A 15,323-nucleotide genomic window follows, 5' to 3' on the forward strand; every position below is an offset into this window, starting at 1 on the left:
ATCAGGGGATTTTCTTTCTCCTCGAGAGAGGGGAGCAAACACCCTTGGATCAGGATCACCACATCCACATCAAGGGATTTTCTTTCTTCTCGAGAGAGGGGAGCAAACACCCTTGGGTTGGGATCACAGGGCTGCCTACCTTCTCTGCTCCCATTTTGACGATGAGCCTATTGCTCATCATCAGATTTAACTCCACTTTTGGGAGGATTGCCGACATTCCCAGGATCACTGCAGGGAAGGGACGCATCTGCATGATGCTTGGAGGTGACTTGTGATGGGGAGGTCCTAGTGATGCTCAGTTTTCAGATGCCTAACCACAGCTACACAGGGCTCGCCAAGCCAGGATAACAAGATGTGGAGCACCCATCCAGCCATCAGGAGCAGTCCCAGTGGTGCTGGAATGGGAAAAATCACTCCTGGTCCAGCTCCCCAAACACACCGGCAGAGCTGATGAAGCCAGGAGGGTCTGGTGCATGCCAGGCTCTGATGTGTGCCGGCATCTGGGGGGGGGCTGGCCGGCAGAGCAGCGCTGCTCTCAGTCCTCCCCCAGGAGCCCCTGAAAGCATTGATTTCCCATCATCTCTTTTTGGCCTCTTGATTAATCACAACTGCAGCAGTCTCAGTGCGACGTGGCAAGCGAAGGAGATTTATGGCCACCATCCCACATCTCCTGTCTCTGGCAGCATGCTGAGGAGCTGAGCTCCTGGTCTGCCCCACTTCCTTCAGAGCTTAGGGTCCCCCAGCCTGCAGCATCCCGACTGGCTCTCCCAGGCCGTGCCATTTTGCAGCAAATTACCAAAGAGAAAGCATCTGGATACTCACCCCCTCCTGACATGATGGCTGTGGTCACCAGGTCAGCAAAAAAATCCATTGGGTTTTCACCTCCGCAGGCAGCAGGTTCCTATAAGGGGCTCTCTGTGCTGTGCCTGGCACCCCAGCCCAGCATGTGGCTGCTGGGGGACTCTGCCCAGGGCACCCCAAAGCAGCTTTTGGGCTGGGACGCCTCTCGGGGTGACAGGTGGCCTTAGGGACAGGGTGTGGATGACCTAGTCTGAGCTCAGGCTCTGCTGCTGCCTCTCCCAGGCTCCCAGGTCCCAGCCCTTGCTCCGTCACCTACCGCAGATGGAGGGGTGGAGAAGGATGAGCTGTGAGTAACCAGCAGTGGGTGAGGCACGTCTGGGGTTGGAATAGTGGAATATGGGGTCCCAGAATGGGAGATGCCACTTTTTCTGTCTGGCTAGTCATTACCCTTCTCCGTGCCTCAGTTTCCCCATCTGTAAAATGGGGTTGAAGACACCAACCTACCTCACAGGGCTCGTGTGAGGACCCCATGAAGCACTTGGAGGAGAACCAGTGCTTTACGAACACGTGCTTCAATTCTCCCTGAGTCTGGGGGACCTGATTCGGAGCCACCATGGGGCACAGTGACAACTGTGGCTCTGTGTGCCGGGGTCTCCTCCCCCTCCATCACTAAATCCCTTGGGGGAACCACCCTCGGGACAGACCGTGCTCACTGCAGTCCCAGCCACCAGGCAAACATCCCCTGGCAGGGGCTGAGGATGACCAGGGACCACCACAGCATTTTGTCCTCAGGCTTCATCCCAAGGGATTTATCATCTTGGAAGCCATGTTGTCACTGGGGGCTTTCAGCCCTAAATCCATCCTGGGGGCTCCTGAGGCACAGGGAGGTGCCAGAAGGACCTTTCCAAGGCCACTTCATCTCAGCCTCCTGCTGAAACCCCAGGGCAGGGCAGACACCCAGGCAGGAATGGGTGGCCAGTCTCCGTCGGGGACATTGCCACCCTGCCTTGAGCCTGGATTTGCTGGGTGGGCTTCTCTGTAATTGAGAAGTCCCCCCTCTCCTCTCGCTTCCTAAATCCTTCCCTTGCAAAGCAGGGTGGGAGGCGCAGAGCACGTTATCGGATTGCCCTCCTATTTTATACTAATTTTAAATGACTCTTAACATTCAGGAGGTCTTTGGAGGTGGGTTTGGGGGATCTTTTTTGCATCTCATGTTTTTCACCATCCATTCTTGTTCAATCAGTATTTTATATTTAACACAGTATTGGGTCAAATAAAAACAAATGTAAGGAAGATAATGCTAGCAGATATTGTTTCCTGTGGAGTAGAATTGAAATAAAACCTCAAGATACCTCACTATTGCCTGCTTGTTGAACCAAAATTAGTTTCCCTGCAGCATCTGGAAATAAACCCATTTTCTGTGGAACTTGCCCCACACAGCATCGCTCCCCAGCGCGGAGAGGAGCAGCGAGGTCCCGCTTGTGGCAGTGGGGTGCTGAGCCCTGACTCACCTCAGTGCATGGGTGGCATTGCCATCTGCTGCCTTGGCTCGCGCGGGGGCCAGCGCCGCTTTGCCCTTCGCACCAGCTGCACGGGGAGATCGGGGAGGTTGGGGACAGGCTGAGCTCCCGGCTGCAGTTTCCTTAAAAAAAAAAAAATAAAATTGGTGAGTTGGCTGAGGGTGGCCCTGTGCTCGGTGATGCTGGCTGAAGGGCTTGCCAGCATCTCACCAAAGTGGTTTCGGCACAAAGCCCTGCACGCCCAGGGCCTGCCATTGCCCCCCCTGCGATGGCCGAGCCCCGGGGCTGCTGCTGCAGGGGGGGAAGGATGCCACATCCGGGGAGGGGGACACATCTGTGGACTCCAGAGGGGAAACCCACCATCACCCACCGAACCCTCCCCAGCCTCTCCCACAGGCACTGGCCCCCTCTTGGAAGGGGAGAATTTGCCCCCATGCAGGGAGGCGCTGGCTGCCCCCCAGCTGGGTGCCCACCCGCTGCCCACCCGCTCCCACCGCTCCGCTGTAATTACGCTGGGGCTGGATCCCCCCCAGGCTACGATGCCCAGCAGCTTCCCCAGAGAGCCGGGGAGGGTTCCCAGCTTCCAGGGGCAGCTGAACTCATCCCAAAACCTGACCCACAGCTTCCAGCTCACCCATAATTGCAGCTGGCTGGGCTGGGAGGCCTCCTGGCATCGCTTTGCCTTGGCGCTGCCGTTCCTGGAGCGTGGCTGGGAAGGTGGGGCAGACCCAGTCGGGCGAGAAATACGCCTGTAACCGAAAGGAGACTTTGGAACCGATGGAGGGAGAGCATCAGTGACCACCTGGTCTGGAAGACCTCCCCGGTGCAGCCATTCTCCATCCCGCCGCGATTCCAGCCACCAGCGAGTGGGCAGCCCGCAGGTCGACAGGGGAACGGGTTTGATAAAACCTGTTAGGCTTGATAACCTCCCCCGCGCAGCCCTGCCTGTCCCACTGCCCTGACCGTGCCCAGGCACCGGCGGGGACAGCCGGCTCACGTTTGTCACCCGCGGCGCGGCGCGGGGTGCTCGGCGCTGCCGGCCGGCGCTGCCAGCGCCGGCCGCGGGGGGGCGCCACAGTGCCGCTCCGCTCCGCCGCGCTCCGCCCCGGCGGCGGGACGAGCCGCGCAGCCCCGGCGGCTCCGGGCGCTGCAGCCGCCGGGGGCCGCAGCGAGGCCGCCCCGCCGAGTCCCGCACGGTGAGTATCGGGGCGGGGGGCGCGCACCGCGGGGGCAGCCCCTGCCCCAGGTACCCCCCTTTTTCTTTTAGAGGGGAGGGGTGGTTGGGGGGCAGATCCCCCCCCTCTAGCATCCCCGAGAGCCCCCCGCCGGCGGGAGCCTGTCCCCGGGATGGGGGCGGCAGGTCCCCCCCGCCCGCTCGGACGGGAACGTTTGTTTCTCGTCCCCTTGGAAAGTGGAGGCAGGAGGAAAGTGGCGGCGGGGTTTGTCCGATTGCCGCGGGAGACCCAAGCTGCCCTGCTGCTTGCCGGAGCGCACCGGGCACCGGACGGGGAGGGCTGGGCAGGCACAGCACCCTGGGGTCCTTGTCCCATTGCCAGGCACCTGGGGATCCTTCTCCCCATTGCACACCCCTGGGGGTCCTTCTCCTGAGTGCCTATCCCTTGGGATCCTCGTCCCATTGCACACTCTTTGGGATCCTTCTCCCCATTGCACACTCCTTGGGATCCTTCTCCCCACTGCATGCCCCTTGGATCCTTCTCCCCATTGCACATTCCTTGGGATCCTTCTCCCCACTGCATGCCCCTTGGATCCTTCTCCCCATTGCACACTCCTTGGGATCCTTCTCCCCACTGCATGCCCCTTGGATTCTTCTCCCCACTGCATGCCCCTTGGATCCTTCTCCCCACTGCATGCTCCTTGGGATCCTTGTCCCGTTGCACACTCCTTGGGATCCCACTGCTGTTCCACACACCCTGTTTCACCTGTATTCAGCTGCTTGTGACCGTCGGGCTATCCTGGCTCTTGGCAGGGAGGCGCTGGGATGATCTGCGTCCCCGTGAGGCTGGAGCGGTTTCATGCTGAGTTGTCACTTTAGCAGAGAAAACTCTGGGGAGTTTGCTACTTGCTTGGGAAGTGCTTATTTTCAGCGCTCTCCAGGATCAGTTAATTATCGGTGGAAAAAAATTTTTGCTAAGATCTTATAATTAGGTAGCCTACTGAGACTCTGCTGCTTGGAAGGCAGCAGAAAGCAAACACTTTTTGTGAAATGTTTCTTGCGTGTGTGTGTGAATAGAGCTGCCCGGGCAGAGGGCTGGCATTTGTACGTGCGCATTACTGGAGAGCTGACGCACGTTGGTGGCTCAAAAGATGCTGCAAAATAAGGAAAAGAAAAAAGCAAGGAAAGAAAACCTGCTAAAAGGACTCCTGTCACCTTTGGAGAATCGGGTCCTAAATCGTTATAATCAGTTTGTGGAGCTGCCTTTAGGACAGACTGTAAATTCAGCTTTGCAGGACCGGGACTGCCTTTATATCCTGCTTGAACTGTCCCTGGGCCGTGGGGTCCAGGGCGCTATGGCAGAGTGCCTGCTGCTAATAATAACGTGGTAAGGAGTTTACCTGCTCTGATCCGGCTAAAGACAGTGCCGAGGCTGGCATCGACATTGTCAGCCTCCGATCTGTCCCTAGATTAGATGGATAAAACTGCCAAGAAGAGACTGGGGTCTGAAGCAGGGGCTTGATCCGGAATGGGAGTGGAGACTGATTCAGAGCGGAGGGGTTCGGGCTCTGGGCTCTGCCTGGCCGCTTCAGCTGTAGGGACAGGATCTGCAGAGGGGCAGGATTTGGAGCTGAGGAATGCACGTCAAAGCCGTCGCGTCCAGGGTGTTCTCATTTCCTTTGCTCTCTGAGTTATAATTTGTTCCACATTGCAGTGCTGGGGCAGCCTCTCCCACTGCTCGCAGCATCCAGGCTGTGGTCTTTGCCATTAGACTGAGGCTGTGGCTTGACTGGTTTCCACCCCTCCTCCCCTAAAAAAAAAAAAAAAAAAAAAAAAAAAAAAAAAAAAAAGGGGGAAATTTTTCAAATAGAGATCTGGAGAAACAGCTTTTCTGGTTGCCATTCTGGGATGGTTATAGCTGAAATCTCACCGCCCATCCATGCAGAGCTACAATGGCCCCAGGAAGAGCCCCAGGACAAGCCTCAGGGAAATTCCAGAAGATTAAAAAGTGTTTTAATAGTGTTGCTGCTCTTCCCAAAAGGGAGTAGGATGACCTGGTAGCTACAGGTTGATCGGTTTGATAGCATCCTCCCAGGGAGAAGAGGGAGAAACCTGGTTCAGGCTTTAATTGATTAAAGACTTCAGCACCAGGAATAAATTCCTGCCATCCAATGTGGCTATATGGAAAATAACTCCTGGCAAGAAGAAATTATTTCAGTCTCTGACGCGAGAGATGACTCTCTGGCTATAATACACTTTTGTGAAGCGTCTGAGCTATGCGAGGTGATATTCTTGTAAAAATCTGCACTTTCCAGTATTAAAAAAGTCAGTCCAGTCCAGTATTTAGGGCTGACATTATACAGTGTCAAGAAAGCCAGTATTAAATAAACCTGATCCATTTCAAAGGCAGTTATCAGAGGAGATTATCGCTTCTGGGCACTGCTAGCTGGTAGCATGTGCTCGGTGTTTCAGTGCTTTTATCACTAATCTGGAAGGAGATAGAAATGATTTCTGGAAAAACCTGGGGCTGACCCTGAGCAGCACAGTGTTAATAGTCTGTACAAATCTGGATGGCAAACTGGGCAAGTGAAAGGCATCCTAACTGGAGCAGAATGGAAAATGGAAACATTTTTGCACCCAAAAATAATAACCGGACTTGTATGTGTTTTCCTGTCCCTAATCTGGATAATAAATTTTCAGCAGGAGCTGCTTGCAGATGCTGGGAGAGGCAGCACAGGGGCTCACTGCTCCCTCCTCCAGCGGGAGGTGTCTGGGGGATGGCTGTGTGTCCCGATTTCTGTGCTGGAGAATTGAAAATTTTCAGGGTAATGGGAAATACTGCTCTGGAAGACATAGCAGGTATTTGCTTTTTTTGGTCAGGGTGCTACCGGAACCAAATCTGGGCTTAGGACAGCCAAACCCCATCTCTCCATCATGGTGAAGGTGATGTGGGAACCAAGGGACCAAGAGGCTGTAGAAAACGTCTTACAGCAAGAGGCAAGGTGGCCATCCAGTTAGTCTACTCAAACCAGAGAGGAATGTGGAGGGCTTGATTAAAGCATCTAAATACACTTGCAGAGGAGAAAACGCATGGTAGCCAAAAGCTTGTTAACTCAGTGGAGAAAAGCGTAACAGTAATCAATGCCTGGCAGCTGAAGGCAGACACATTGGCAATAAGGAATAAATATTTCACCGGTGGGAGCGATTAGTCATCGGAAGAAACTGCGAACAGCAGAGGTGGGCTCAGCGTCCCCTTGCCTTTCGCATCACGACCCATCGCCTGGTGGGAAGTTTCTCCCATAGCCCCAGCACTGGGCCAGCAAGCAGGGCTGGATGGAGCCCTCACCGAGGTCCTGATTAGGTGATTTAATTAGATGGCATGTTTGTCTTCAGTCACGGTGGAGCCATGGATAAAGGGTATTTCTTGTGCCCTGCTGGCTCTTTCTGAGAAAGACCCGTGAAATCCCTTCAGGCGCTTTGCAGGTGCTTTGTCCCTCTTCGTTTCTGTTACCAGCGGTTGTGCTCTCGCAGATCCGTGGTGGGAGGCGAGGGGACAGTGTTTGGTGGCTCTCCTTGATCTCCAGCAAAATTAGACTCAGATTCTGGAAAACCAAATCTCAGTGAGCATCCCAGCATGCTGTGGCTGCTGGGGGGAAGGGCTGGTCCAGGACTCATTGTTCACCCATGGATGAGCGGGTCCCCAGCCTGGTGTCCCTGGGGATATGAGTGCTTAGGAGAAGGAGACAGATTTAGGCCATGGGCTTGTTGGTGGTCCCAAGTCCTCCCATTCACCTTTCTTTTCTGATAACGTTTCTTTTCCTACATATTTCTCTTCCTGTCTCTTTGCGATGGGGTAGATGCTGTTGGTGGCATCACCGTGGGTGGGTTTGCTCCACCTTACCTCCTCAAGGCTGCTGCATTCCGGCTGCGGTAGAGCCTGAGCTTGGGACTGGGCTGGTCTTCCCCATCCATGGGCTGTGGCTGGGTGAACATGTGCAAACACACGTCACCAGCCACGAGTCCCCTGTGGTGATGTACCCTCTCCATCCTATGTGCTAGCAGCTCTCACCTGCAGCAAGCACTTGGGCTTTTTGTTTTGAGGCAGGGGGAATATAGCGAGATGCTGAGCTATACAGGATATATATGAGGCTCAGCAGCCTGCATGCAAACATGATGCACTTTGGGAGCAGGGCCACAGCACCTCTGAGCCCTCCAAAGCCACTGCACTGCGAGCAGCTGTCTGTGAGCAGCCCAGGACCGCTCCTCCTCTTCCTCTTGCAGAGGTGTGACGGACACCCGCCTGGGACGATGCACAACGGGGGAGAAGGCCTGTTTTGAGAAAGAGGATGAATGGAAGGAGAAAAGGCACGTGAAAAAGATGGCAAGGTAAGGAGAGGCTTCACCAGGGTCCTGGGTGGGGGCACTGGGAAGGGGCAGCTCACCTGTGGTGGGAGCAGGAACCTCAGGGGCCTGGAGAAAAGTCCCCGGCGGCTGCAGAGTTGGTTGTGGTAGTAGAAGGACATGTGGTGGCCATGTGAATACCAAAAGTGTTTGTCATAGCTTGGCAGAGTAAATACAGACAGTGCTGGCTGTGGAAAGCAGCTGGTTTTGGTGTGGTCTGGCATGGTGTGTGAAGAGGTGAAGGATCCCCATACAGATCCCACTAATTCCTGTATAGTCATTAACAGAGATGATGTTAGCAGAGGAAGGGGGCTCTTTGGAAAGTGGGGGTCGTGCTTCCGTAGCTGCAGGTGTGTGTCCTTCAGCGACACAGCTGGGGAACCGGGCTGCCTGCAGTGAGGAGGGGGCTCACCGGGCTGGGGAGGTCCAGGAGCATGTGTCCCACCAACCTGTGGGAAGATGTGGCCCAACAGGCAGCACCCTCGGCAGCTTGCCCCCAGGTAGCTGGGTCCAGCTGGAGCATCCCTCTCGCAGCGGGACCCGACGCATTGCACGTACCACAGTTTCCCTTTAGCCTCCTCGGAGATGCCCGTAACTGGTGTGCCTGAGTACACAGATGCTGGAAGAGCCCATTTCGTTATCATCTTATCATGTCCATCAGAGTCCTCAGGGGGATTAAGACCACGTGTTACACTGTCTTTGGGAGAAGGCTGCGATTTTTCAGGTGACCTAGCCTGGTGAAATCACACCGGTGTTGCTCCAGATGTTGCAAAATGGGGTGACGAGGCTGGAAGCTTCTCCTGATCCAGGCTTCTTATTTTTCCCCCATGAAATGCCTTCACCCCTGCGCTCTGTAGAAGCTGAGCTATAAATAACATGTTCAAAACCAGGCAGGGACCTGCGAGAAGCGAGGACGGTGTCCCTGCAATGTGGGCTTGGAGGAGTCATTTTGCCACCAGCAGATGTTAAAAGGTTTCCCTTTGTGCTGGAGGTAGTTCAGGGCAGAGGAGATTAAATCTGAGAACTGAAAACAGTCATTTGATGACAAAGTTTTGTCTTTTGCATCCTTGATGGCAAGGTCTCACAGGGACACTGGGGTAGTTTTTTTTCCTGGTTGATGTTAATGAGGGCTGGTGGGGCCACACGAGGAGCCTGGGGTAGCTGTTCATGAACCTGACTGTCTGCCAGTGCCCTGACCTGCTCCCCAGGTTGGGTCCACACCGGCACTCCCAGGAGATGTCACACAGCAGACCCAAAGGGATGCCACCAGGGATGTCTCCAGTGGGAGCAGCAGCTCTGAGCTCAGCTAGAGGAGCAGCACTAGCTCTAACCCCATCCGTGCCTGAGTGTTCCCAGTTGCAAGGTGGGAACAGGAACAGCCTTCCCCGAGCCCAGCAAGTTGCGATGAAGCTCCTGGGGCCAGCGCTGGGCTGGCCAGGTGCAGGACACACGATGCTGAGCCCTGCTTTCCAGGTGGACCGCTAAGTCCTGTCTCAGTGGGCAAGGCAGCAGCGATGTGCCAGGGCCAGGGCACCTGCCGGCTCCTCTCCCTGCCCTGTGGCACCCAGACAGTCGCTTTTGGAGCCAGCGGGCTGGGAAGAAGAACAAACCTCAGCATCTTCACAGTCCTGGTGGGGCTGGGAAAGGGTGACTTGGGGTGCAGCAGCGTTGCAGGATGCAGCTCCCAGGCATGTCCTGCAGCCTTAGTGCTTGCTGGTGCCTCAGTTTCCCCATCTGCAGCATTCAGTGGGCCTCTGGTCCTAGGAGGGGGAGACGCACACCCTGCAGAAACCCTCTGTGCACAGCAGGGAGGTTGTTTCTGGGTTAGAAGGTGACCTCTTCCATTAGCAGCAGGGACGCTTTTTCTTCCTGAATTAGATGGTGGTTTGGAGGCTTTCCAGGGCCGACATCATTCTGCCTGATAGAGTTGGGGTTGCTTGGGCAGTGAGATTCTGCCCAAGCACGATGGGGCTGCAGATGTGGAAAGCTGCTGGCACCCCACACCTCCCTGGCTGTGCACAGCTGGATCTTGCCAGCTGCTGCTTCAAAATGCTCCAATTGCCATGGACGGGACGTTTTGGGGCCTGCTGCGTGTGTGCTGAGTCCCTGCGCTTTATAAATCTGGAGGTGAGAGAAACCCCCATCCTGTCCAAATGAGAAACGCTCAATTTCTCTTTCTGGACCTCCCCCGCTAGTGGTTTGTGGTGTGGCCAGCGGCGTTATCAGTGCGATGCAAGCGCTGGGTGGTTGTGCATCCAGGATGCGACTTCAAAGCCAGCCCAGATGCCGGCAGTGCCATCAGGCAGGACCACTATCTGCCTGTGGCCAGAAGATCATTGTGGTTTCCAGCCCATTCCTGGGGACTGTGGTCCACCAGGAGCTGTCACACAGCTGTGGCCATGTCTCCTCCGCTCGCTGCCCGTGCAGGGCTGCCCCGAGCAGCCCAGCCCTGGCCAACATGACAAGGGCAGCCTTGTCAGTGATGCCACCGCATGCTTTAACGTCCTCCGCGAACTAGCAACAGCCGAGAGATTTGCCAGTCAGGACATTTTTAGAAAGGCTAATTAAAGCCCATTTTCACCCTGTGCCTCTCGGTAAGCAAAAGCATTTAGCGGTGACCTCAGAGTGATTGAATTTGCACTTGAGCTTTCTGTTTCGCCTCTAAAAAATGGGATTGTTCCATAAACTCGTTAGTGAAAGTAACTCCTGATGCCTTGGCTCCTGACCAGGATGGCCCCCGCCAAGTTGCACTGGGCTCTGCTTTCCTCCCAGTGCATTTTGCTTGGGCAAGATGGACCTCTTCATACACACAACAGAAATTTGGGGCCACTCTGGGCTATGTTTTCAGGGACAAATCCATCCTGGGGTAACCATGCTGGAGTCTGGCTGAGTTTGGCCGCTGGTGTTTTGGGTTGTACAAGGGAAATGGCTCTCCCTTGCTGCTGTCCCTTTCCACCTTGGTGGTGACAGTGGCTCCTCCACAGCCACCAGCTGGTTCCTGCTCAGTCTTCCCTGCTGCACATCTGGCCTCCAAACTGCTGACCTTCCCCTTTTTCCTCTTCCCTGCCCAGCTGCGCCTCATGACAACTGCACGCGCTATGTTTTATGGATCCTCCTCCACCATGGCTCCGCCATCCAAGAGCCGGCTGAAGCGCCAGAGCCGGCTTTTCTCCCAGGTTTTGTACCGGACGCTGAGCTACAAGGACCGGAGCTCAGCCTCTGCTTCCCCCACAGCCGGGGAGGATGACCCAGCCGAGCTCTCCACCCAGCTCTCGGCCCCCGGCATCCTGAAGATCTTTGGGGGTAACATCTGTGCAGGCACCAACTACAAGAGCGTGCTGGTGACGGGCAGCTCGGGCGCGCGGGAGCTGGTGAAGGAGGCCCTGGAGCGCTACGGGCTGAGCCAGCTCAGCGCCGGGCAGTACGCCCTCTGCGATGTCATCGGGAGGTTCGAGGGCCCTGAGAAGCAGTGGCAGATGGAGGGACTGAGGGTCCTGGGTGACCACGAGAAGCCACTGCTCATCCAGGACCTCTGGAAGCCCAGGGAAGGCTTCTCACGGCGGCTGGAGCTGCGTAGGAGGGCAGAGGTGGAGGAGCTGGCAGCCAGGGATGTGGACACCACCACTGCAGGTCAGAGCTGGGGGCAGGGGCAGGGAGAGGGGCTGGGGAGCTGTGACCCCCCTGAACTGCCTGTGGGACATGCACCCCACGCTGGCAGCTTTTGCATGTGTTTTGTGCGCTGGGGGTGTGGTGGAAGGCGGAGAACAGCCACATCTGAGCTGCAAGGCTCTGGGCAGAGTTGGTATTCAGTGCTCTCTCGCATACATTGGCTACCTGCAACCTCAGATATTTACCCCAGCCAGTCTAGGGGTTCATAGCAAACCCCCACTGGTGGCTGGGCAGCAGCAGGCAAGACCATCAGGTGTTGCCTGCTGTCCCCGTCACTGAATCAGCATCACGGTGTCCCATGCCTCAGTGCAGCTTTGTGCCTGGCAGAGCACTGCCCTGCTCCCCGATCTCCCTGTGGGCATCCCCCAGGCCAGACACCCCAGGCAAATCCACAGGAACAGTTAAAAAAAATGAAAAGCTCATGAAGAGAAAGCAACTTAGGGCAGGAGATCCCCCCGGAGGTGCCCAACTGAGTCCAGGGCTGGCAGGAGGAGATAAGCGCATCATTAGGAACCAGCAGGTTAATAAGTGACCCCAGCACAGAGCAATGAAGTTTTCATCCTCCCACCCTCAGATAAAAGCCCCACGAGGATGAGGGCAGAAAGGTTTAAAGTCAGATTTTTAATTGCATGATGCCCTTGATGGGTCTGACCTGCTGACAGAGGGGTCTGGATCAGTCTCAGGAGATGTTGGCCAGAGGGTTTTGCTGGGATGGGCACCAAGCAGTTCCTCACACCTGTAGGAAATGGTTGCAATTGTCAGAAATAACCTAATGATGATGCAAGATTACCTTGGTTGCTTGACAAACGAGAGCCAAGGTTCCCCCCCCAACCAACAGCAGAACAAATGGCCCAACCTGTCCCACACCAGCAGGGACAGGGCACCTTTCCCACCTGGCTAACGAGGCCTGGAAGGAGCCCAGGCACAGAGCGAAGGAAGCCAGCCGTGGGGAGAGCAGGGGCTGCTAGACCCCCCACAGCTGCCACTTGCTATTTTGCTGGGTACCCCAAAATCTGAGTGCAAAGTTCACAGCTTTGGGCATCGCTTGTGTTGTGGGTAGGTTTTCATCAGCATGGGGAGCCAGGGATGAGCTCACCTCCTGCCTTGAACTGGGAAAGATAGAGGAGCAGCGGAAGGCAGCCCCCAGCCCTCATATTAATGCTGGGCAGGGTGGTCCATCAGCACCCGATGGTGAGACAGGGCTCCCTCCATCTCTTGCCGAGTCCAGTGCTTGTGGCTGCTCCCCAGGGAGGGGATGCTACAGGACTGGTCCCAGCTCGATGTGTGTGTGATGCAAATGGAGAGGGAGAGAGAGGGAGAGGGAGGGAGCTGCAGGTGGGGATGCTCTGCTCTTCCCTTCAGCTCTTTCTCCAGCCAGGATCAGAGAGATGGTAAGCACTTTGGGAGAGCGGTGACTCTAAAAACAGCTTCTTTTGAAAGGAGGAAAGGGCAAGAGCCAAGCACAATGGTTATAGCACACGGTGGGGGGGGAACCACGTGGCAGCTCCCTGCCTGAGCCCAAGGTCACATCAACTCTCTGCCTCAAACACCCCCCCTTGGATGCAGGGGGAAGCATTCCCACCCATGACCTGGATCCTGGGTGGGCTGGCAGCTGCAGGGAGGGTCAGGCTCCCATACAGGCTGGGGAGCAGTAGGCTCCAGGCTGCCCAGTGTGGGAATGGGCAGCACTGGGCTGGCCTGGGCTCGGCACCCTTCAGTCGTTTCCGATGGAGGAGCAGCTCTTAATGGGATCGCGTGCCCTGGGTCTGAAAATAGGCCCGTTATGCTTTTGATGTAGATGCCACTTCATTTGTTTCAGTACTCCTGGGTGGGGTGGTGGAAATTCTCCATTTTTTCAGCCTTCAGGCATTTTCCGTAGCTGACCAAGCTCTTCCGAGACAGAAAACCTACACCCACGTTTGTTTAAGCTGTCTGCTCTGCAGACTACATGGCCCTTATTTGTCTTACCTGTTAAAGTCTCACTCCTGCAGCCCTTTCTTTCGGTGGCACCAGGGGCTCTGTCACTGGTCTCACCCTGTGCCAGTGGCACTGCCCAGAGGGATGATGCTGAGGGGCTGGGGCCACACTTCCCCACCCCACCTGCAAACTGCTGGGGATGGATGAGGGTGATAGAGCATGTCTGGAGGAGACTTCTGCTTACCCCTCATCCAGCACCCCAGAAAGACACAGAATGCCTGGTGTGATGGGGACTGAGTGCAAATGCCCTCCATGGGGTCACCCTTGTCACCAGCCTCGAGCTGGTAGGGGTCCCCTTGCCAAGCACCAGCTGCCTGCCCAGGGTGGTGACGCACTGGTGTGGAAAATGCAGCATCTGTGCAAAAATAAAGGGGCTTTAGGGTTGCAGCTCCCTAGGAGGGGAGAAGAAAGAAAGAAAGAAAGAAAAAAAACCACAAACAAAAAAAGCACAGGGATACTGCAAAGCAGGATCCCCAGGGAAATACCTGCAGGGTCCTTCCACACACTGACCGTTGCTGGAGTGGCAGGACTGGGACCACTGGTAGCACAAGCTGGTGTACTGCCTGGTAGCTAGGAGAAAGGCTCCATACCCATCCATGACCTGTTAGCAAATAGCTTAAGAGTTTTATCTACTCAGTTACCCATTATCCTAATTAGTTTATTAGCTGCTTCCCAGTGGGGAGGAAGGCACTCACTCCTCACACCACTAATTAGCAGCACAGGTAGAGCATCTCAGCAGTAAACGAGGCAGAGACCCTCTCTCGCGGCACTGCTGCTTTCAGGGAGCGATGAGGCAGCGATTAGGGAACACCTGGGAAAAACACCCACAAACTGGTGGGTGCTGGACGGGAGGTGCAGCATTTGACATCTTTATGGCATTCATCTTCCTCCAAACCAGCCTCATTTTGCACCACGTCCTGAGCTTGCCAGGGCTTTCCTGAGAGGCTGGAGGCTGAATTGCAGGCACAACTTGAGAAACTTCAGAGTTAGGCCTATTATTTTAAAAGATGCTCTGGGAGGTACCTTTGAGGATCTGGCTTTGATATACCTTAGCGTGACTGCATCCAGGGAGGATTCCCTGCAGGGTCTGCGTAGCAATTACATTAGGAAGGACTAGCCTGGCATTAGCCCCTCCGGGGTAAATTCAAAATATTTCTTCTTTCCTGGGGCCTGTGGAGTTATTTATTGACTCATTTATTTCTCAGCCAGGAAAAGGGAGCCTGTTTCCTAGGCTGAAAAAGAGGTAGATCCCAGCCAAGGTCCTGGGCACCACAACTGACAGGTTTTCCTCTGGGATGTGGGATGGGTTTAGAGGCAGCGGCTTGGCAGGGTCCAATGGATGCTGGCCAGGGGGTCCACAGTGCCCAGGCTTGGGGTGCCCAGCTCTCTCTAAGGGACAGGGTGTGATCCTGCCCCATTCCCACCCGCGTTGCCATGTGGCTTTAGCAGCTGCCGGCTCTGCCCCAGCCACACCGCATGGGAGATCCTCACCCAGCATTTTGGGTGGGATAACCTGCACACGCTCGGGAGGAGAAAACACTACCAGAGGACTGAACAAATCTAACCCGTTTTATGGAGGGACCTCGTTACGCTCAGGAAAAGAGCTGTGTTTATCTTTCCAGCACAGCTCCGGGGTTAGCAGGCAGTCTGTGACGGGGGCTCTATTGGCAGTAAAAAAGCAGCTTTTTTCCTACACAAAATAAATACAGAAGCTTCCTTTCCCCTAGATAAGGGACTGGTGATGGCGTGTCTCTCTGGGTGATGGGACCCCAGTCCTGGCA

The 15,323-nt window shown here is 55.6% G+C and overlaps 1 protein-coding gene and 1 long non-coding RNA gene across 2 annotated transcripts in view; one reads left to right on the top strand and one right to left on the bottom strand.

Annotated features, from left to right (window-relative positions):
* Positions 1 to 58: 58 nt before the first annotated feature.
* On the bottom strand, positions 59 to 4,774 carry LOC114014926 (uncharacterized). Its single transcript, XR_003558626.2, has 3 exons — positions 4,262 to 4,774; positions 2,956 to 3,070; positions 59 to 2,443 (listed from the first exon to the last, which is right to left on the bottom strand). It is a non-coding gene; the product is annotated as an uncharacterized LOC114014926 (long non-coding RNA).
* RADIL (Rap associating with DIL domain) overlaps positions 3,418 to 15,323 on the top strand; it is a 26,526-nt gene continuing 14,620 nt past the window's right edge. The window contains exons 1-3 of the mRNA XM_055708453.1: positions 3,418 to 3,517; positions 7,777 to 7,881; positions 10,968 to 11,526. Of these exons, the coding sequence (XP_055564428.1) occupies positions 7,846 to 7,881; positions 10,968 to 11,526 (595 nt within the window). The 5' untranslated portion in view covers positions 3,418 to 3,517; positions 7,777 to 7,845. The remainder of the gene's footprint in view (positions 3,518 to 7,776; positions 7,882 to 10,967; positions 11,527 to 15,323) is intronic.

Source organism: Falco cherrug, chromosome 4, assembly GCF_023634085.1.
Source record: "Falco cherrug isolate bFalChe1 chromosome 4, bFalChe1.pri, whole genome shotgun sequence".
In the NCBI taxonomy this organism is placed as follows: Eukaryota; Metazoa; Chordata; class Aves; order Falconiformes; family Falconidae; genus Falco; species Falco cherrug.